Here is a 24051-nt window from a genome sequence, read left to right on the forward strand (position 1 = left end):
ACGCAGGCTGAAGGAGTCGCTTTTGTTTTAATTTAATACCGGTACACTATACGTTGGCTTACTCCAAGTACCAACCCCATAAAACTTTTCGTCCGCCATGACGCTGCTCATTGGTCGAAATTTATCACGTGATAGCTGTCCAACCTCTTTCATGGCGCAGCCTTGCCAAAAATCCTTCGCCTGCTAAAAGGAGCGAAGGAGAATGGTGCATGAGTTGCTGGTTGTTTCCGATTTCGCTGAGTTATGAAGCAGCTGAAAAGGGAATCAAGGCCAGACTGAAATACTATGAAAGCTTCGTAAACCTTTGGTAAGCGTTTTTAAACACTGTAAAGGAAAATACTCGATAGAATGACGATCCTCCGACATAATGTCGGAGCCATGATATGCGGAAATAGCGATGTTTTCTTCAAGCTTTATTTTGCTCCATTTTAAATTTTCTGATGGGTTTCAAGTTGTATACATCATGCAGACCTGCCAACACCCAAGAGTGAAAAAAAAAAACTGGTGGTGTGCTCAAAAAAACCATGAGATTGAGCCAAAAAATGGAGATTTTGCAAAAACGTCACCCGACTTAATTATTCAATCTATACAGTATATGGTGCCCTTGGTGCACGATGTTTCCGAACATGATGTTATATTTCCTCGTTAACTAAATTACCACCAAAAACAAATGTGTCCGATGATTTCTTGATTATTCTTCTTTTACATGACCAAATAGGCCATTTCCGAGTTCATGTCTACCTTTTCTTCAAAGCGAGTCTATGTGCTAAGTTTTTGTTGTGAAAATTAGTTTTCATTCATATGTAAAGTAGAACTAATTACCATCACAAAAACTTCGCACTTATAGACTCGCTTTGAGGAGGAGGCAGAGATGAACTCGGAAATGTCCTATTTCCGCTTTCCTTTTTGTCGGTGATTGTTTGTTGTGTTAATCTATCTTTCTAGAAAGTCTCTGCTTTTGCAGCTCGGTATAAACTTGTGTAAAGGTAAAATGCAACGGGAACACGTGTCTTTTTGCAGAACACTCAACAGATTTACAGATAAGCTAATTTCTGCGGTTGGAAACGAATTTGCTGCAGAGTTTTAAACTTATATATGTTTTATCGACTCTTGAAAAATATCAACAGCTTTCGCTTGGGGGTCCTTGGTCCGTGACTTATACTACGTATGACCCCAGAGAACTTAATTCTCGCAAAGCAGATAAAGAAAACGTTCAGTAAATGGGAAAGGTCTTTGCTTTTAAGGCCCATTTTTACTCTAGACACGACACGCGCCCGCATGATTTCGTGTATCACGAAATTATAAAAATTCAAAAATCTCAGAAAGCGTTCTAGAATCTTCTTCGTCAAAAGCTATTCGTCGATAAATCTTTTAGGTCTGATTTGAACGCGTTCTCTACTTATCATTTTCATAATTTTATCGTAGTATGTCATGAACGTTTTTTTCTTTAAAATATTGCTATTTAAAGTCGAAATAGTATCGAAGAACATGACGAATAGATGTTTTGCACAGCAGCCATGTTGCACGGCAGGAACAATAGATTCTTTTTCCTATGGGAACAAATGTTCTTTCTAATGCAAAACATTTTCATTGTTCGTACCATGCAACATGGCTGCCGTGCAAAACCTCTATTGCAGAGGCCAAGTTTGCTCGCCGCTCCACGAAGACAGCAACCTCTGCCACTCTTTTGAGCTTAAGCATCTTTACAAGAGAATTTTACTTCTGCGTCCCAGGTATCCTAACACATCGAAACTGACAAAGGAAAAGTAAGTTTAAATAAATAAGCCATGCATTTCAGCACTATAATGTCACCTAGCTCTTTAGGTTCAGAATTGTTCTATCCCTCTTGCTGAATAGGCGAACTGTAAAAATTCCACCCCGGTGATTCTCCAATGTCTAAATCAGGCAACTCCATAAAGATAAAAGGTAATTTTAGCGATTTCACTTGTTAAAATCACCCGGTAAACCACACGACAATCAGGCTAATGGCGATGTTTCTTGTCTTCAACAGCATGAACTGGTGACAAAAATAGTTGGCAAATTGGAATATCCTATTCGAGATTCAAAACGATAACAAACAATCGCGTCGCGTCTAGGGTGAAAATTGGCCTTTAACTGAATATTTTCAAAATTTTCTTCATACATGTTTATAACCTGTGATCAGGCCCATTTTTAGCTTCGCCCATATGTTCTCTTATGTCGTTGCTCGCTAAAATTGGGCCTGACCAAAAGTCTCTCAAGAATTCCGGACTTACATGTAGAATTCTTGATTCCAAATTCGTGATCTGATTGGCTGTTGAAACGCTGGAAGTGAAAATGCCATTGTGATTGCGCGGAGCTCTCGCGAAGTCCTCGAGACTAATCCGCCATAAGCGTACGAAAAAATTTGCTGCCTTTTGTTCTTACAATGCCGTGGACGGTGCAACTTGATTTTATATGTATAAATGGAGATATGCCATCTGAAACATCTCAGAATAGGGTTGTCCAGAATAGGCTTTGAATCTCTGGAAAGAGTGAAATTAGCGATTCGGTTGTCGAGCTCTGTGGCCATGTGGTTGAAAGTACATTGGCACAAACTTCCCTGATGTTTTGAAAGCTAAATACAGTGTAGCTGGTTCTTTCAAATGGCAATGAAAGGCGATGCATATTGGTTTCCTGGATGAGACAAAAGACATATGTATATCAACAGGAGGAGATGCTGATAAAATCGCAAGTTACACGAATGGGGTTTCGACAAAACACTGACCCCCTTACTGACCCCCCATAAAATCAATGGGAAAATGAATACTGCTTACTTAAGCGTCAACAACCCTTTTTAAACAGCATTGTTCAACAGTATTTAAGTCTAAGCACCCATTTTAAAAAGGTTAGCTTACATGAAGTAATCTGCCATCACAACAATAATCGAAAACTAACCTTTTTAAAATGGGTGCTTAGACTTAAATACTGTTGAACAATGCCGTTTAAAAAGGGTTGTTGAGGCTTAAGTAAGCAGTATTCATTTTCCCATTGATTTTATAGTGGGTCAGTAGGGGGGTCAGTAAGGGGGTCAGTTGACCGGGGGTCAGTGTTTTGTTGAAACCCACATGAATGCATGGTATGGACCACAGGCTCCCCAAGCTGAAAATACGTGGTGTATGCGACAGTTTGTGTATATAGAGAATTGTATGGGAAAATCACCGATCGTAAAAAATTGTGTAAATAACTATCTCATTTGAAATAAAGTTTTCCTACCTCAAATGTGTGACGAACTTGTCTCTTTTGCCGAGTTTAGAGCTATTCTGACGCCGTTTAGTGAAGTTATCCGGAAGGCAGTTACTGAAATAATAGGAAGGCCGGTAACTCCATCCATCGCTGGCCAGACCTCACTCCAGAAATCGTTTTCTCCTCAACAGGAAAAGTCCCGAATCGCAATAAAAACAACAGTTCCATAAAGCCCAATAAATTTCACTCTAAATACGTGTGTTTCGGCGGCCAAAAGACTCGTGACGAACGAAAACATTGCCTTAAAATTCACCTCTTCGGCTTTCCTCAGAGGCTTGTGACCGGGTAGTCAACAACGGAAACTCGCAAGATGGTTTCAGCCTCAAATCTGATTGGACCATTTGAATTTGACCGCGCGCTGGCAACACGACCGTTGTTGACTTGTGACCGGGCAGTCAACAACGGTCGTGTTATTTACTGTACACGACACGGTCTGTTTGCACAATTTGAGTCAAGATTGCTTCATAATATTTCCAGTTGATTTAACTTAAAACTCGCACTCCAGAAACTAAAATGGCATGTTTCCAGAGAGACCAATTGTACAAAAATAAAAGAAACTTCGCGAGTCCATCTTACTGTTCGTACTCCCATCAAAAAATTAACGGCCAAACTTATCACGATTTTACTGTGCGCAATTCTAGAAATACACTGCAACTAAAGATATTACCTGAAAAATTACCAAAGAAACCTTCATGGGCAAGCACATTAAAGGAATAATGTATTTCTCTTTTTTTTTCTTTAAAAATCTATTGCCAAACCGTCCAACGATAGAATGCTAGGTTATCTCAATTACAAATTAAGATGTCAAGCTTAAAAGATTGCATATTCAGTGAAGTTCGGAGGAAGAATTACACCGGTCTTTGCCGCAGTATAGTCGTCGAAAACATTCCGCATGCTTTAAATAGGTTTTTCTCAAATTAAAGCCAACGGTAACTTTCGAATTTGCTTATAATATTCCTTGCACGCTAATTAACTGTGGTCAAAACAAACTAGCGTGAATCTGCCGTCCACGCGTGTATTGGTGTAATAGAAGTAAATTTGATTGGCCGATGAAGGACATTTAAAAAAAGTGGGCGGAAGGAATTTCGAAGAGGAATTTGGTCGGGCTCTATTTTTCGTTTCGCCAACTCCACATTACGTACCACGCGAAACTAAAATAGAGCCTGATCACAGGTTACAGTTTGTGCGGTGACTTTTGCTTGTGAGTGGGTTTTCTTGTCCGCTCATGATATGATGACGTCAGTTACCGGAAGTAACATTTCACTTCCTTAGCAACGCGCGAATAACCTGTTTGTGGGGTCGTCTGTGGGCCCTTATAATGCCGGTACACTATACGTAGGCTTACTCCAAGTACGGACCCCATCATGAACATCCTCATGAACGCTTCTCATTGGTCGGAATTTATCACGTGAAAGCTGTGCAACCCCGTAAGGCCCCGCTCGCTAAGAGAAGGGCATGAGAAGTGCATGAGGTGCTGATCGTTTCCGAATGGAATTTTTTATTTTGCTGAGTTATGAAGCAGATGAAAAGAGAGTGAAGGCCAGACTGAAACACTATGAAAGCCTCGTAAACCTTTGGTAAGCGTTTTTAAACACTGTAAAGGAAAATACTTTATAGAATTCATGACGATCCTCCGACGTCTGGCCATGGCAAAAAGTCCTCAATTGCTTTTATAAAATATTTCTCAAGGATAATTTGACAAATGAAGGAAAATGCTGGTTATTTGACTTCTAGATTGAAACAGATTTTCCTTGATACACGCTCATATTTCCTACCAGCCAATCAAAACGTGCATTTGACTACATAACGAATCAAAACTCGTGTGATGTCACAGCCTTGTTTCCATAATCTCATCTAAACACAGCTATTGACCAATGAGAGTGCACGTACTATCCTAATTATTTTATAAAATGTTATGTGCCTGAAAGGCCAGCAAGTAGGAAAAGCTTCCAGAGATTTTGGCATATGCCGTAAGGGAAGTCAATGCCAAACTATGTCATTTTATGAATTTTAAATTGTGCCACTGTAGTTACCTTTTTCAACAATATGTTTGCACATATACCAGTCATGGAGATGGTTGTAAATTAACTCTGGACGAAGAAGATGACATAAACAATGCAAACGGTAGAGGTTCCATATACCTACTGGAGATTGTGCTGAACTAATCTGAAGCAAAATCTTGGCAAGTTCAAAACAACTTTCCAGTCTTCCTTTGGTGAATTTATTAAACATTCAACGTAAGCAGTAAAATGACAATCAGGAAACAATGGGAAAATTATTTTTGCTTGGATTATGACGCAGTATACTATCAAAATCACTGAAGCGGTAAATTTGTCATTAGAAATTATTAATTTTTTAAAACTGAGATGTTTCCTCTCTCACCACATGAGCGGAAAGAATTAAGTTGTCACATGATCCAAAAAATGTGATCTTCAGGAGCCTCCATGTGCTTGCTATGATAATGGTAAAGATGGAATTACAAATGAAATTCATAAAATAAAAGAGTGGAAAAGTTTTTCCCCCCAATGTGATGTTTTGATCTGCCAAGGAAAGAAATTCTTGTCTACGAAACTTAACTCAGAATTCCAAAACCAAACAAGATCAGGACCTAACTGATCATACAGAAGATGGTGCAGATGATGAACATTCATTTCAAGAAATGTTAGGTTGCACAGAGGTTATTGGAACAGATTCAACCTTGTACAGATAAAACCTCACAATAGTGCAGCTCAAGGCAGCATGGTCTGACACGGCAGAAAAAGAATTATTAATTTGTACATGAAAGATTAGAAGTCGGATTGGTGAACTGATATCAGTGAGTCTGGAGACTCGCCTATTAACCACTCTTGTAAGCACTTCAGAGTCTTAAAACAACAAACACCGAAAGAGGATGCAATGCAAGAGCATTTAAGCTGAATGTACTCTGACAGTGACAAGTTCGTTACGCGTGTGGGGCCATTTACAAGGTGCTAATCAGTGAAATTGCCTTTGACCTTTACATTTGTACATCTACAACATAACAATCTCTCTGCAAGAACATTCAGAAGCATCCAGATGAAAAGCTGCGACTGTCACCAAGATTTTTTTTGCCATTGCCATCAAGAGCACAAGTATTTTTCAATCGTTAACTTAACTAGTGCACATTTAGAAAACTGGAAGAACACCATTAAATTACAGCCACCACTCAATACAGTACAGTCATGACTTTCTATTTTCCATCAATATTTGTGCAGCCTGCATGTCAACCTTTGTAATGGCACGTTCACCATTTTAGTGATTTTATAGTAATGTTTTAATAATAAAAACTTGTAAATATCAGGTAACATAAATGATAACTCGTTTGAAAAGCAGATTATTTTAACAAAATGTCCAGGATGCAGTTTTATTCATCTGGGGAATGGGTGACCCTGTTTTCAAAAGGTGTTATGTTTCAAGTTACTTGAATACATGTGAATGAAGAAATATTCCATGAAAATTGCCAAAACTTATGTCCAGTATAATATTTTTCATTAAAATTTCCCCTCTTTAAAGTATTATTAATTTTGTTAATGTCCATTGCTCATGTTCTTCCTTCATATTAGTATTTGAGTTGTTTCTTTGTGGAGTTTTGTAACATTTGCCAGTTTTAGCAGCGGAAAGCACGCCACTGTTTCCACCAGACTGAGATTTTTGATGAATTTTTGACACTTTAGAAAGGAGCCCCGACATCAAAGTGAGCGGAGACAGTCTAAGCACTGTGATATGTGGCAGAAAGAGAGTTTTGATATAATTTTAGTGGGCTTAAATGTCCGTTGGCATGTGGCATGAAGTTGCAAAGTGAAGGTGGAGTACAGCATCTGAACAGTAGGGATAAATTTGTCAAGTTTTACCTTGAAAGAGAGGTTGTTGATGGAATAGTTCTAAAGTATTCATTTTCTTCACTTGTGAAGGATATCAGAAGGACCTGCAGTAGCTTGCAACATCACCCGTCCAGCACTTATGATACAAGGAGGAAGATGGCAATTTTGTCAATCTAAATGAGTATGACACAGATTATTTTCAAGAGATGACAGTCCGTAATTAATCAAGTACAGTGATCATGTTTCCTTAGACCAACATCTTCTTACGCTGGAAACCGCACTGAATGGAAAGCTTCCTGAATTTGATTTCTTGAATGTTGTGTTGCATTTGATTTCTGTTGTTTACATTTCCCGTCAAGTTTTGTTTTTCACAGTCGCTTAATTTGTAATACAATGGCAGAAAACATTTTTGAAAAGTCTGCTTGTATACAGATTTTGTTCCCCAGTTTATACCAGCTAACTACTTGGAGGATTACATTTTTACTAAATATCTAACTATTGCGTGCAATATATTTCCAGAACTTATTTGTTCTCATGACTTGATTTAAAAATAGAAACTACAAATTCGCTTTTAAATGTAACTGTATGTTTGCTGCGGATTTAAAAAGGAGATTTGATACTTAAAATTGAAATGCCTATATTATTGCAATTCCTTCAGACGTACATGTATTGGTTCACTCTTCAATCAAAAAAAATGTGTCAAAAATCTTGGTCTGGTGAAAACGGTAGCGCTCTTCGCACTGTAAATGAGTGTATGTGTTTCAGCAGTTTTATTTTCTTATGCTTTAGGAAAACTTAATAATTTCCCTGCAGGCAGAGTATAGAAATATTGGTCAACACAAGGTGGGTGTATCATATTGCCTCCTAGCTAGCAAATCAGAATTTTCCATCTGCTGGTCTAATCAGTGCTTTAAGGTCCCCTCCAGGAAGAGTTTTTGAATTGGAGAGGTTTTGAAATGTGTTCACTTTAAATCTGCATTACTGTGGGCCACCTCTGTCCCATAGTGGATGGAATATGGGACAATTTGCACTATGTTCCTCATTCCTGCAGTCAATAGTTTAATATGCATGATTACACAATGTTGAATAGTTATAAATGACTGTAACTGCAGTCCCTCAGTCCTGTAGTTGATTATGAGACTTGATTTACAGTGTCTCGAATGCTTAACTTGAAAGCCCATTTTCACCCTAGACGTAATGCACGCCCAGCATGATTTCGTGTATCACGAAATTACAAAAATTTGAAAATCTCAGAAAGCCTTTCAGAATCTTCTTTGTCAAAAGCCAGCCATAGATAAATCTTTTAGGTGCTGATTTGAATGCGTTCTCTACTTATCATTTCATAATTTTATTGCAGTATGTCACGTCTTTATTTGGTTAACCCTTTGACGTCCAAAGCGGCCTTAACAGGCCAGACTTATTATTTTACTTTAACGCCAGACGAATTTACTCGTCAATGGGGAACCCCTGGGAGTCAATGGGTTAATCACTCACCAAAATAAGATATTTCTATTTTAACTTGAATAGTATTGAACAACATGACGAATTGACGAGGCGAAGTTTAAATAGAGTAAGCGTTGCATTTCAGCACTGAAATAATGTCACCTAGCTCGTTAGCTTCAGAATTGTTCTATTCCTTTTGCTGAATAGCCAAACCAAAAAATTCGGCTTTGGTGATTCTCCAGTGTCTAAATTAGTCGACTCCATAAAGATTATAGGGAATTTTAGCTGTTTCACTTGTTAAAATCACCTAGTAAACCACATGATGATCAGGCTAATGCCTATGTTCCTTGTTTTCAACAGCACAAACTGGCGTGACAAAAATAGTTGGCCAATCGGAATACGCTATTTGAGATTCAAAACAATAAGTGAGGATCGCGTTTTGTCTCTGATGAAAATGGGCCTTTAAAGTTAAAGATTTTAAGTATGCCTTTATCGTACCTAAACAAGCTGTTAGATTTAATCTTCAAAGTGAGTGCTTAGGCTTAAAGACCATAAAGGACGATCATTTTCAGTAGGTTTAAAGCAATAAAGCAACTTTGTACATGTTAGGCTGGCAGTATTGTTGCAGGGTCCCAAAATCTTAACTGAAGAATAACTATCTAAAATACACCCTTATCACGTAAATGACTGAATGCATGATTGCGGGAAGTCCTGCAGTGGACTAGTTTGGAAAGTGTCATCATATAAATTAGATGACTGCAGGAATGCGTTGGCAGACCACAGGACTGTGGAAAAGTGGACATGTATTTTGGAATGAATTCTTGGATTTTCCTCTGTCCAAGCTTAACAAAATAATGTTCAAATAACCCATCATTAGTCCAACTGAAATTCCATAAAAGTCATAGGAATGCTTTTTGAGCATCCTTTTTTCATCTGGCAAGAGATGCATGTATAAAGTGCTCAAGTTTAAGAGATATCTGAGTCATGCATGGCAACTGGATGTGGACTTTTGAGCAATGACTTGACTTGTATTCTGAAGAAAGTCATCTGGATGGGAATAAAAATGTCTGGTAGCATGAAGGCAAGTTAAGTGAAAAAAATCCCTTACTTTTCGTGGCTGTCCATGACTCCAAGTGCTTCTATTATTTCCCAACAGGGTGCAAGCACAGGGACACATACATGTAAGACCAAGTTCACAGTGTCAACTTCTCTGTTGTAGTAATAAAATTAAATTTCCTGACCTCTGACAAGACAAAGAGTAATCAATACTCAGGGTAAGTGCCTTTGGGGAATTGAACCCTAAATTTAGCTGACAAATAAATTACAGAAATTCTGAGAGTACTACATGTAGTCCTTCAGTCTTGAATTACATTAAGCCTTCTTCCATGAAGTTAATCACTAAATTGAACATGAACAATTGACTGTCCTTGTCCATAGTTTGAAAAATGTGAATTTTGTGTCACCTGTAGTTGGCTAGGAAGGTGCAAGTAACGCTTGGAATGGCTCTGCTACACAAAATAATTACTTTTTAAACTGTGACTTAATTGCATTTGGCCTGGCTGAGATCAAAACCCAGAAATCGGCTTTGTTGTCCATTCCTAACCTGCCTGCACATTCTATCCTACTCCTTTGACTCTATCCTGCCCTGAAGTTCCCTTTCCCTTGTATTGTAGGTTTAAGTGGAAGTAAGTGTGACAGGTTTTCCATTCAGTCCCTTGGTGTGAAGGGTGCATGTGCAAACACTGAACTTTTTGCCAGTGGTACTTCTAGCCTGAGCACTTGCCTGGTTCTTACCTCTCCTCCCACCCCAACAACAGCAACAACAACGACATCATGGCTCTTCTTTAAAAAGATAATTTCGAAATACACCGTCTCTCTATTTGAGCTCAAGGTAAGCAGGTGGCTGATTGACGGTGGTGATCCTATCAACCCATTGACTCCCAGGGGTTCCCTATTGACGAGTAAAATCTTCTGGTGGTAGATAGAGTAAAAATTATACCTATATAAAAAGTATGGCTGGTTCAGGCTGGCTTGGGAGTGAAAGGGTTAATATTGATTTTCTTTTTGACACTTCCAGGAACAAAACACTGACTCACTTCTTATCAATTTTTATTTTCTTGTACATAGTGAGGGAAGATGTCAAAAAAGCCAGAGCATGGTAAGAAGTCACCAGCATGGAAAGTTGTCAAAGGTGTTGGTTTGGAAATATTGCAGGGGAAGAAAAAGGAACATCAATATTCTGGTAAATTTTTTTCTAGTTTCTGGTACATAACAGCAGTATATCTTGATAACAATAATGGCACATAGTTTCTATTTAAAAAAAAAACCCAAGAGTCCTTTGTTTTTCAAACTTGATGAAAGTTCAAATTAGGAAATTTGATGTCCAAGCTTAGGGCAAAAAGTACACGAATTTGGTGAACTGTCATGCATTGCATGTATATTTACCCAAATAAATTTTTATATCATTTGAAAGCTTATTACTTAAAGAGTTAAAGGTGCAAATATTGTTAGATTTAGAGCTTTATTGCATGTTAAAAATGATGCAGTATCAAGGATACATGTACCTTCAGTCAAGTTAAAATAAAAATATTAATGCAACTGGAAATTATTTTGGGTGCAAAATTAAACAAGATTCTAATTTCTTAAAAGTCACATAGCTGGATGTCTTGATGATATAGAGTAGCTTTTAGGAGGTCTTGAGCTGATCCATGGATGTACATGTAGATAGAAGCCGACAGCCGGAAAAAATCGCCGCCTATTCCGAAGAAATTTCTGGATGGTCAAGTAATTTGAGTTTTGGGGATTCGTTATCTGTGTTATAATTTGTAAAAAAGAAATGTACTACACACTCAAAATGTACTGACGGATGCTGGGTGTAGAACTGTCCGAAAGGTTGATTCATTACAAAGGTACATAAAATGTGATCCAAGATCTTGTGTGTTTGGTAAAAGCTCATTGGCTCGCAGTATTTCTACTTTGTGTACATAAAATAATGTAAATCCGCAGTGCGTGTATTTCCACCATGTCGTATGAGCTGAAATGTTGGCAAAAGAAGGAGGAAAAGTGATTCTGAGGTACTCGGTATAACTTCAACTCTGCCAGAGCTGCTTCATCAAACTCTGGCGGACTGAGTGAAAATTCAAAGAAAGCACTATTGCTAAGACAGAATCGGCACGAAACACCGAGAGCACGTCTTTCAAACAAAGTGACATTTTTGATTAAAAAGACAACAAGAAATTTTCTGAAATCATTACGAATGGCCTTGAGTTTACCTCCTAAAATCGAGGAAAACGCATTTATGAGAGTCTTATTTTCAAAAATTTTCAGGGAAGCATGCCTGCGGACCCCGCTAGAAGGGACACGCCAGAGGCGTGTCCAACTGGGCCTTCCGCCTGTTAAATGAATATTATGGTCTTTACAAAATTTTAGCTACCGTACATCCCTGTGATCTGAATTGCCTCTTTCAGGAAAGTTTGACAGTAAAGTAAGTGTAACTTAATTATTTTGAACAGTGTAAAAAATGGCAGTTGCAACAGGAATTCTAAAATCTGCTTTCTCTCCAAAAAGAAAATACCCATGACCAAAAGCCATATTGACAGTGCATTGGGAAACATCATACGCTACATCTGGACAAAATTTGAGAGAAATCGATTTTGAGTTGTGACCGTTAAAATTAGAAAATGTTTGCACTCTTGAAGTACTCTCTTTGGCTGTCATGTGGTTGACTTTCTGTGATGAAAGTCGATGTAATATATACAACATGAACGGCAGATCTGTATAGCATTTACACACTCGAGGCGAAGGACAATTATTGTCTGGGTGAGTGTACAACTTATATTCCTGAAAAGGACTCTTTAGGGTGACATTGACTGATGTTTGGACAAATTACATGTATCTGAGCAGATTAGTCATCTTCAGAGTCAAGTGATTTCTGTGGCATCAGTAGATGGTATTAATACTCTAGTCATTGATGCAGTGATTGGTTATCAAAGTCATGATGTTATTGGTTGATTGTCAGTTGAGCCTTGATGTCACTGGCCATGAAGACTGTAAAATAGTGATTGGTGTATTTTGATCCAACTTAGTGTAATGTCACGTAGTGTTAGCAAAATAGCTTGGTCAGTCAGTTATTTTTATTAAAATCAAGCTGTTTGTCTGTTACAGCTGCTGTTGTTGATAATTCTGTTGTAGGAAGTTGTTGGAATTGGTTTAGTGGTCTTTGTTCTAAGTTAGTAAACCAAAGCTCTTTCCTGTACTGTCCATTGGTGGTAAAATTTAGGCTGTCTGTTGACGTCACCATTAAATTTTGTTGTTACATGTTTGTGTTGAGTCACTCATGCATTCAAACCTGTTGAGCACATGTGAAGAGAAGATTGGACTACGGTAAAAAACTGCAGATAAGCCGCACCTGCCGATAAGCCATACCCTGAATTTAGCAGCTCTAATTTTGGAAAAAAAGTTTTCTTAAAGAAATCCAAACTCAAGCCTTGAGAAGCCTTCTTCATCATCCACTGTTCATCGAACGTAAACTCACTATTAACATTGAAATGGAAAATACCCGCAATTTTAGCACTTGAACGAATGAACATTGTTTCTACCAACTTTGACATATGATTGATCTTTTTCTGGTATTTGTTGACAGGAATTTCTTCATTCAACACAGTTTTTACATAGATTTTTGTATTACAACAACAAGAATGCGAATTGAACATTCAAAGCTTAGTAACCAGGCATTAGATGGGACGTGAAAACGCGAGCACGATTGGTTTTGGTTTCACTTCTGATTGGTTGAAAAAAAATGGCGCGAGAACTTTGAACCAATCACTGAGAGAAGTAAATGCAAAACCAAAGCAATTCGCTAATTACTTTCGACACTCAATTGAAAACCGCTCTATCTACATATAAATCAATACTCTTATTTAGAGGAAATATCTAAACATGAAAAACTCCTCTGTTATTTTTAGATTACAGTTCCCCTTGTCCCTAAAGAAGTGGATGTCTCTTTTCTGTGCTCTCAACAGGGAATATGGACATGTACTACTGATGCGGGGCAGAAGCGCATTATTTTAGAGGGTGGCTGGTATTGGTTGTTATATATATTGGTTGTTCATATATTTATCACAAAGCCAATCCTTCCTATGTTCGAGAGTGTGTAAACCTGCTGCTAAAAGCGCGCCATTATAACTATTTATGTAAGGAAATACTATGCGCAAAACCCTTTTTGAAGAGATTCTATTTTATCTGAAAGGTAGCCAGGGATTGCCTGCCATACTGGAATGGCATATTCTAACACAGGTCTTATAGTGTCTAGATAGACTTTCAAAATAGACATTTCATCCACGCCAGCTCTCTTTAACACCCGCAACGAATAAAGCTTCTTACTTGCTTTCTTGCAAATGAATTCCACATGTGTACGGTATTCCATTTACCGGTAAGGTCACAGTCAACATGGTAAGATCTTATAAGTTGACACACACTCTATTACTTAAAGAAAAGTTCTAACAATGCATGAAATTTATCAACATTTCCTTACATTTAGAGGGGTTTAGTCTCATGTTGTGGTCCATGGCAAATTGATGGATATTAGTCTAAGAATAGATATGAGAATATGGATATTGTGAATAGCGTGGTATTTTCTTGCATGTGGAGGATCGATTATGCTTCAGTCAATTCCAACTGCGCCCTGACCACCCTCCCCCCCCCCCCCCTTGTCATTCCTAGTGGGGCTTTAGCTAATTTAGCGCAAGCCGGGGGCTGGGTATTAGCCAATCCCAGGGGCACCCCCGGGCTTTTGACACCCACATGGTTTATATCTCTGAAACATGGAGACTTTCTGTGGTCAAGATCAACACTTTGTGGAGGATTGGCTTATCCAGCAAGGACTGGGAAAAGTTTTCGACGTTTTTAAAGGTGTGTTTTCTGAATTTTAATATGTACTTTAATCTAAAAAGCAAATTTCAAAGCAAATAGCGAGAGTGTGCATGAAGTGTCGTGTTTCACAACAGGCCATATTTTATTAATTCTATATGGTATTGTATTATAAAAAGTGCCGGTTTTTGAAATATTAAGTACACAGTACGTGTTTTTCCGAAGGGGAGATTTGAAGGAAGCTGATGTTTGTTTGTAAAAATAGTAAAGAATACAAAATTGGTCTGTGAAGTTTTTACTCTAAAGTTAGGAGCGATCTATTGCAGACGTACCAAAATAAAAAGTGGCATTAAAACGCTGAAAACAGCAGTAATCTATGATGTAACGAATAGAACCTGTTGCATGGTTGAGTGGAAGGATCCCGGGGTCGGGGCATTTGCCCTCTACTTTTGTCCCCACCGCTGGGCATTTGACAGCTTAAGTGCCCAACCCCGGGGAATTTGCCATCCATATGAAAAAAAAGACAATTTCCCAGGGGTTAGTCTGGGGGAGGGGGGGCAGGGGCAGGGCGCAGTTGGAATTGACTGATGCATTACTGTCAAAGTGACAGGCTGTTGTCAATGCTGCAAACAAGTTTGCGGGGGAATGGAAATTCTGTGCAATACCCAAACCGGGCCAAACTGGCTATACTCTGTCTAACGCCAGACGATTTTACTCATCAATGGGAACCCCGAGGAGTCAATGGGTTAAAAGTGTCAGCTAATGGAAATTGGCGTTGAAATTCATGACACCTTTTTCAAGTGTTCCCGCAGATACGCTGCAACCCCGATTTGGAAAAAAGGTGCGGCCTATTTGCTGGTTTTTACGGTAAACACAATAGACACATGTTTGAACTGCAGAAGCACATTACAGTTATGAAAATTGCTTGAGCAGTAAAAAACGTAAAGCCTGAAAATTTTCAGCTTGAACAGGGTTTGAATCCGTGGGTGGCAAACTACTCTACTTTTGAGCTGTCTTGGGATCAGAGCTGCTGATGTGCTCCCATTGAATTTTCAAATGAAAGTAGCAAATATCGTGAAAACTGAAGGAACTCACCTTAAATGAGATTTTTATGATGGCCCTTAGTAACCGGAATGATGCCTGAGAGATCTTTTCTGGCACATTTTCAGGTGAAGTTGATGGAAAAACCAAGTACACCCTGCTATGTTGCCTTCTTGTCAGGCTGGGGTCACAAGTGTTGAGGGATGTGTTTGACAGAACAATTCGTCCTCAAGACCTCTGCAGTGTTTTGCAACATGAGCCAGTGCACTCTCAGCTTCAGTCTCTTCGAAAAGAAGGAATCCTCAATCCAGTGCAGTGGAGTCAGTTGTATCCAGTTAAACCCTCTTCAGTATCATCCACAGGCTTTGACCCTTCTCTGTTGATTGTGCTTCTGAGGACGATCTGTAACCTGAATCCTCCATCCACTGGCTGGGATCTACTTCCTCATTCACATGACACCAGCTGTGAGTCTGACATCGTACGTTTGAAGTATTTTGCGGATGCAGTATCGGCCTCTGCCAAAGAAGCCTATGTTAGTGATGCAGTGTTCCGTAATTACAAAGATCAGATCCAGAACACGCTGGTAAGATTGGGCGGAGCTGAATATGAAGATGCCATTCATGAAATAGAGAAACACGAAATGGAGCCATTGGATGAGGAACATTTCAAAGAACTTCTGAAGCGGTGGAAAGATGATGATGACAGAATTAAGGACAAACTAAATGAGTGGGAGTGTACAATGAAGACCTCAAGAGATGCAGGTCAGTTTTTGGGAACAAGAACTTACATGTAGGGTGCTATTACAACAGTATTTAAAGACTGATGTCTTCTGTAAGTAAAATTTTTTCTTAGCTGCTGATTACCATCAATTAATAACTGTGTGACATACTGTAGGTTAGGTGCTGGCATGAAATATTTAGTGGAAACAAGCTTCTAGAAGGCCAGCTACAACTACTTGTTGGAGCTGTCGTCATCTCGAAGAAGACGTAATTGCAATTTGTCCTTGACCTGAAGATTGAAGATATTTTTTTGCAAGTAGATTTACTGACTTCATAACCATATCTCAATAAGGGTAAAAGTCAGGTGCACTCCACCTGCAACCATTTTAGGCATGAGCAATAACAGACTCGCGCAAATGCCTGTGATTGAAAGAGGTTTATTCAATGAAGCATTTTTGTGTTAAGATTGAAGATCGTCCTAGTTCTGAGGGTTTAATCACTCACTGAAAAATTATGTCTCCATTAATCCTTTGATGTCCAAACCGGCCTAAACTGGCCAGACTTAGTATTTTGCTCTGTCTAACGCCAGAGTATTTTACTCGTCAGTGGGGAACCCCTGGGAGTCAATGGGTTAACTTAATACAAGCATAATTGGGATTTGAAGCCACGACCTCTGTGATATCAGTACAGACTGTGCTCCACTAGTTAAGCTATCAAGCCAAATGCCAGGTGGTCATATTGTGAGTTTGTAATAAACCTGTTGAGCATCAAGATATGAATGGAGTCCCAGTATATATGAAAGACTGCCAAAGGAAGCATTTGTGTAAAGGTTGAAGTTCAATGTTTCCTTGGACTTTGTTTGTGAAGGGAAAATAATTCGATATCTTACGGCAAAGGAGATCACTTTTTCATTTTGAGAACATGCCACAAAAGACAATTTAAATATAATTTTCTTGCAATAAAGATTACGAAAACGTGGCCACACATATCACAACAATCACATTTGCGGGCATTACTTGAGCAATAAAACATTTCAGATAAATCCATGTGATAACCTGTAGGTGGCAAACTACTGTATTACCGGGTACTTGGTTGTTATTGTCTGGGAGCTGGTCAATGGCGCGGTGAAACTGTGAGGTGAAATTATTGGAATATCAGAATGTTATTTGTCAATGATAATCCTAAACACTGATACAAAGTCACCGTAAATAGGGTTGTCATGATGGTGCCCCTTAAGTACATGTATAACCGGAATGATACCTGAGAGATCTTTTCTGACACTTTTTCAGGTGCTGTTGGTGGAAAAACGAAGTACACACTGCTATGTTGCCTTCTGGTCAGGCTGGGGTCACAAGTGTTGAGGGATGTGTTTGACAGAACAATTCGTCCTCAAGACCTCTGCAGTGTTTTGCAACATGAGCCAGTGCACTCTCAGCTTCAGTCTCTTCGAAAAGAAGGAATCCTCAATCCAGTGCAGTGGAGTCAGTTGTATCCAGTTAAACCCTCTTCAGTATCATCCACAGGCTTTGACCCTTCTCTGTTGATTGTGCTTCTGAGGACGATCTGTAACCTGAATCCTCCATCCTCTGGCTGGGATCTACTTCCTCATTCGCTTGATGTCAGCTGTGAGTCTGACATTGTACGGTTGAAGTATTGTGTGAATGCTCTATCAGCCCATGCTGAGAAGGCCTCTGTTAGTGATGCAGCCTTCTGTAAATACAGAGAACAGATCCAGAAGACACTGGTACGATTGGGTGGAGCTGAATATGAAGATGCCATTTGTGAACTTGAGAAACAAGAAATGGATCCATGGGATGAGGAACATTTCAAAGAACTTCTGAAGCAGTGGAAAGATGGTGACGACAGAATTAAGGACAAACTGAATGAGTGGGAGTGTATAATGAAGACTTCTGGAGAGGCAGGTGGGTTTAGGGGAGCAAAAACTTAGAGTGCTGTTACAACAACTGGTATTTTGAAGGACTGATGTCGTCTGTGGAAAAAATGAAATAAAGTGATAGGACGTTTTTTAGCAGCTGATTATTGTGAATTACCAGCTGTGTGTAGTGTAGGTAATACTAATTGGATTCCTGAAATGTCTCGCAGCAGCCAGCTTCTAGAAGGAAAAAGGCTTTTATGGCTGGTAAAATCAGTGGAGAGGGAGGGAGGGGAGGGTGGGGGTAACACCAATAAAGAAATCCCGAGATGCCATTGAAACTCAAATGGCTAGGAACAACAATACAGCGTATTTTGATTTGTCATGCTCACTGGTTTCAAAAGGTAACAAGATCCCATTGCATGTGTCTATTTATGACCACTTCTGACCACGGAGGATAGACAATGATATTACTCCTTGTTGTTAAGTCTAATTTGACTGCTTTACAATAAAAACTGTGGAAATAATCAGTTTAACTCTAAACTGAAAATTTTAGAGCTGAAATACCTGATCACTGTATTATTTCTCTCTTGAATTGTTTACCAGAGTACACTCGCTTACTGAACCAGGTAATTGGGGACACTTTTAAAATGTCAGCTACCATTATTTTCACGATCACTGTGATTTTACACCTGCTAGATGTGATAATCGATAAGACAATACACTTATTCTTATTCAACTTCTAGAAAATCCTTGTCTCATTATTGAAATAACATCTGATTTACAAACAGGTGAATGATCGGATTTTGCCAAAATTACTGATCAAGTCTGTGAGATGTATTTAATATTTTGCCAATAATGACTCTTTTCTGTTTCCAAAAAAAATTCAGCAACCTGGAAGCAACCGTTGAAAAACAAACTCAACTTAGCTTTAAATAATGTGGTCATTCTAATTTTGCACGTGAAATTATAAATTACGGTTGAAAATTCGGGCCACAATTAAGGAGTTATTTGTCACCCACTGTTTCAATAATTGTCAAAGTCTTAGATATTTCTGCTATTTTGATACAGATCCACTGACTTGCTTTGATCTCTGATGTGCGATGTCTGTGTTGATTATTTTACAATAGATCCTGTGCGTCCAGAAGCAAGCTGTGCTGATGTTCTCTCAGCAGCTGCAGGAACTAGTACACCCAGTCAGTGTGATCAAGGTAATAAATTCAAATCACTGAAAGGAAATGTCAGGCTACAACACAAGGCATGCAAACTCTTTTTGTCTTCCCTTATGTAGCTTTTTAACTCCCTCTCTATTTCTGGCATCTTTCAGAAAGAAACTTAAAATTCTATTGTAGACAAGTATTAATTCTACCACAGATATAAAAACTTGATACTTTGTATCTTTGTTAAATTAATATCAATCTGAAGGTTCATGTTTGTGAAGCAAAGCTTAAAAGGCTTAATGGTTTTTATTAGGTTTCCTCACCATTGAATTTTTATTCTGGCATCTATTACAGTCTGTAAATCTAATATACAATGGCAAAAAGAAAATAAAGTAAGTAAGGTCTGGAAGTTGCTTAAGTGGATAGTAGAATTGTTTTGTAGTTAAAACTAAGCATTAATTTTCATTCAGGAGTGGTGTGTTATTTCCCATTAATGTTACAAATTACAGTTGACGATAGGGAGAATATTATGTGATAAAGACTGCTTGAGATAATTACAGTGTTTTTGAGAGTGGTTACTTGACCTTTTTTTTTGAAGAAATGATATCTTGTGTTGAAAAGTAAGCAAGTATTTCACCATTTGATACATGTAAGTTTTGGAACCCAGATGCAGTGCAATCCTAAACATCAGTCTCAAGCTTATGACATAAACTTTGCAATAAGAAAAAGTAATTTGCATTACTATCAAACTACATTTTTGGGGAAAAATCTTGGTTGTGTGACAAAAGGTGACCATTTCTTAAGTGACGTTTGTTTTTGAAATATTGCTAAAAGCGGGACCTTTCGTGGTGTCATTAAGAACACAATATATAAGGTTGAGGTTAGAGCGAAAAAAAAAAACACTACAGGCAACACCTTTTTTAACATTATTTTTGCCTTTTGCAGATTTACCATATTCTGCCAATATCATAGAAAGGATCCGTCAGATTTATAGTACTCGTGAAAAATATGTTCTGCCTGTTCCATGGTGTGAAGACTTCAGCTTTCATCTAGATGATATTTTTACCAAGTTAAAGATTGTGGGCAAAGAACAGACAAGGGGAACATTGACTGATGAAATCACCAACATGACAGCTATATTTAAAGGACATAAAGGTTGTGCAGAGCCACGAACTGTTTTAATTGAAGGAGACCCAGGCATGGGAAAGACGACCTATTGTCAAAAACTGGCATATGATTGGGCAATGAAACGAAGAGAATGGGACGAGTCTTTCCGTGACGTTGGTGTTCTGTTGCTTTTGAGGTGTCGTGATGTGGAAACGGATATTTGGGAGGCCATTGATGACCAAATTCTTCCTTTTGATATTGACGAAGGCTCGAAGGAAAGGTTTTTCGATTTTATTCGAGAAAATCAGTCCAAAGTTCTGTTAGTGCTTGATGGACTTGATGAAGTGGATTCCAGTAATTTTGACTTGTACAGGGACCTTCTGGAAAGTAGAGTCCTACCCAATTGCCGCATTGTTATCACATCACGCCACGAAGCTGGAAGGACAGTGAGGCGGTACTGTGACACCCTATGCGAGATTGTTGGATTTACTTTTGACGATGCGCAGATCTACATCCTTAAGTACTTTAAAGGCATGGAACACTTAGCAGAAGAGCTAGTTAAACAGCTTTTTAGTCACAGATTTGAGTTAAGACAGTTGACACGGAATCCTCTAAACACAGCTTTACTTTGCATCATTTGGGAAGATTTTAAAGGTGTACTTCCACCGGAAAAGACACAGCTGTACATAGAAATAGTTCGATGTGTTTTGTTAAGATATGAAAAGAGAATTGGATCATCGCGTGGCAGTGATGTGGACCTTCTGGAAGTTTACAAGGATGACCTGGTGCAGTTGGGATGCATGGCGTTGCAGTCTTTACGTAAAGGAGAGTTATATTTCGACGAGAATAAATTGAAAGGCAGTTCTAGTAATTTGATCAAGTTTGGGTTTCTGTCGATCCAGACCGGTGGCAGCAAGAGGAAACGTTACTTGCGCTTAGGCGTTCTGCACAAGAGCTTTCAAGAGTTCTTTGCTGGCCTTTATCTTGCTTATGAGATCCTTGATGGAGACAGAGATTGTAAATCAGTAGTGACCGATGTAACGAACAGGAATGAACTGAAACGAGTGTTTTTATTCATGAGTGGTGTTTTGTCTGCAACATCTGAAGAGATGACAGTGTCGTTTGTAAAAAGCATGGCACAGGTTGCAAGTTCGTCCGATGATTTAAATTTAGCACTTGATTGTATATTGGAATGCAAATGTCATGGAGAGAACTTTCAGTTTAAGTTACTTCAGACCTTGGGACAGAATTTTCTTGTGAAAGATCTAGCTATGTTTATTGGATTCACTCGTGTGAATCTTTTCTGTGAATTTCTCATATTGAACACATGCTTGACTACTTTGAAGTTGGACTTCACGAAAGTTGGTGCCGCTGGCGCTGAATCCCTTTCTAAGGCTCTCAAAGTCAAGACATGCTTGACTACTTTGGATTTGAGCGACAACCATGTTGGTTCCGCTGGCGCTGAATCCCTTTCTGAGGCTCTCAAAGTCAACACATGCTTGACTACTTTGGATTTGAGTTGGAACAAAGTTGGTGCCGCTGGCGCTGAATCCCTTTCTGAGGCTCTCAAAGTCAACACATGCTTGACTACTTTGGATTTGAGCCGCAACGAAGTTTATGCCGCTGGCGCTGAATCCCTTTCTGAGGCTCTCAAAGTCAACACATGCTTGACTACTTTGGATTTGAGCCGCAACGAAGTTTATGCCGCTGGCGCTGAATCCCTTTCTGAGGCTCTCAAAGTCAACACATGCTTGACTACTTTGAATTTGAGGTGGAACGGAGTTGGTGCCGCTGGCGCTAAATCCCTTTCTGAGGCTCTCAAAGTCAACACATGCTTGACTACTTTAGATTTGAGCAAGAACGAAACTAGTTCCGCTGGCGCTAAATCCCTTTCTGAGGCTCTCAAAGACAACACAAGTTTGACTACTTTGGATTTGAGTTACAACCAAGTCGATGCTGCTGGCGCTGAATCCCTTTCTGAGGCTCTCAAAGTCAACACATGCTTGACTACTTTGGATTTGAGCGGCAACAAAGTTGTTGCCGCTGGCGCTGAATCCCTTTCTGAGGCTCTCAAAGTCAACACATGCTTGACTACTTTGGATTTGAGCCGCAACGAAGTTTATGCCGCTGGCGCTGAATCCCTTTCTGAGGCTCTCAAAGTCAACACATGCTTGACTACTTTGAATTTGAGGTGGAACGGAGTTGGTGCCGCTGGCGCTGAATCCCTTTCTGAGGCTCTCAAAGTCAACACATGCTTGACTACTTTGAATTTGTATTAGCGCTAAATCCCTTTCTAAGGCTCTCAAAGTCAACACATGCTGGACTGAGTTGGAATTGATTTGGGATGAGTTCGATTGACCGTATTCCAGAATAGGAGTACATGGAATCAAAGTTAGAAATCCTTCGTTTTTTGTGGAGATTCACAATAAAATTGTGAAACACCTGTTAAAATGCCTTGTTGCTTCAAAACCATTTTAAATCATCACTCCACATACTCTTATTCCGGAATAGGGTCAATCGAACGTACCCTTGGATTTTAATCAATTATTTTCCCAGAGTCGGGTGCCAAATTCCTTTTTAAGGCTCGATGTGGCGTATCAAGCGCATCAAAGGTATTAGGGGTGTCCGGCTTATCAAGCGTATCAGGTGTATCCAGCGTTTCATGCGTAACCCTGATACGCAGAACAACCAATAAGTTACAATTGGGGTCGGCAGTTGCAACCATACCGGTACTTTCTTCTCTCAGTTTCCTTTTGTTATATCGTAATTGTGTGGCTTTGTTTAGAATTTGCAGAAATTAGGCTAAAGGACTTAAAGCAAAGCGATTTGATTTGGATAAGTAAATTAAATCGGTAACAGCATCACAATTTTGCTTAATGTGATTTTACTGTGTGTACAAATTTTACATTCAAGTTCAAGTTTTCTAGTTTTATTTATTTAGAGCAAACAGTTAAAGTTATTATTACTGGGCTGGCTTGCAAATAGCGAAAAGCTAATCGTGGCAAGCCAGACTGTGCACAGAATTATTTAGACAATTTCTTAAAAAGAAGTGAATGGTTATTATATACAACAACAACATGTAAACATTACTCTTCGTCCTTTCTTGTATTTAGAAAGTAGAAGAATTTAGGAGAAAAGGAGAAGAAAGCATTCTAGGTGAAAGAACGATATGTAAAGAGGAAAACTACAGACTAAACTTAACTTCAGTGAGAAATGTAATTTTTCATCTTGTTAATTAAGGTATCTATGTCGGCATAGGAGTTTTCAGTTTCTAGAATTTCAATTAGTTTTGTTCTAATAGTTTTTTAAAAACAATTTCTGAATACGTTTTTGAGAGTAGTTGGTATCCCATTTCAGATTTTAACACCAACACGTGAAAAGGCCTTACTTTGAACGTTAAGTGCGGATTGCTTGAAAAAAAAAATGCTCACACGTCGATGAGCGTGTCCTGTAAGAATAAAAACTAGTAATTTTAGAAAACGAATTCGAAATTTTAATCGGTGCAAAATTGGTGTTGATGTCATACATCAAATTAACAATTTTCTCATAATTAGAGATTTGAGCAGTAGAAGTTTTTCTTTCAAGAACATTATAGTGGTGGGAATCGGTTGAGATTTCACATTCGATCATCAGAAATAATCAGATTGCCCCAACCGATCGATCATCGATTATAATCGGAAAAATCTACCAATAAGCATTCCACATATTTTTCATCTAAATAGAAGTCAAAGTGGGCC

At 38.8% G+C, this 24051-nt stretch overlaps 1 protein-coding gene across 11 annotated transcripts in view; it reads left to right on the plus strand.

The window, feature by feature from the left end:
• Positions 1-23403, plus strand: part of LOC138027359 (protein NLRC3-like) — a 77254-nt gene extending 53851 nt beyond the window's left edge. The window contains exons 1-8 of one of the 11 annotated variants that reach the window (XM_068874960.1): positions 175-307; positions 7194-7284; positions 7893-7946; positions 10674-10788; positions 15584-16216; positions 17464-18096; positions 19178-19258; positions 20153-23403. In XM_068874960.1, coding sequence (XP_068731061.1) covers positions 10683-10788; positions 15584-16216; positions 17464-18096; positions 19178-19258; positions 20153-22593 — 3894 coding nt within the window. In that variant the 5' untranslated portion in view covers positions 175-307; positions 7194-7284; positions 7893-7946; positions 10674-10682 and the 3' untranslated portion in view covers positions 22594-23403. Of the gene's footprint in view, positions 1-174; positions 308-4725; positions 4842-7193; positions 7285-7892; positions 7947-9138; positions 9350-9550; positions 9617-9702; positions 9728-9780; positions 9821-10673; positions 10789-15583; positions 16217-17463; positions 18097-19177; positions 19259-20152 lie in introns of those variants that run through there. The other 10 variants (XM_068874945.1, XM_068874976.1, XM_068874936.1 and 7 more) reach the window with 10 other exon arrangements.
• Positions 23404-24051: the final 648 nt, after the last annotated feature.

The sequence above is a fragment of the Montipora capricornis genome, chromosome 2 (genome assembly GCF_036669925.1).
Source record: "Montipora capricornis isolate CH-2021 chromosome 2, ASM3666992v2, whole genome shotgun sequence".
In the NCBI taxonomy this organism is placed as follows: domain Eukaryota; kingdom Metazoa; phylum Cnidaria; class Anthozoa; order Scleractinia; family Acroporidae; genus Montipora; species Montipora capricornis.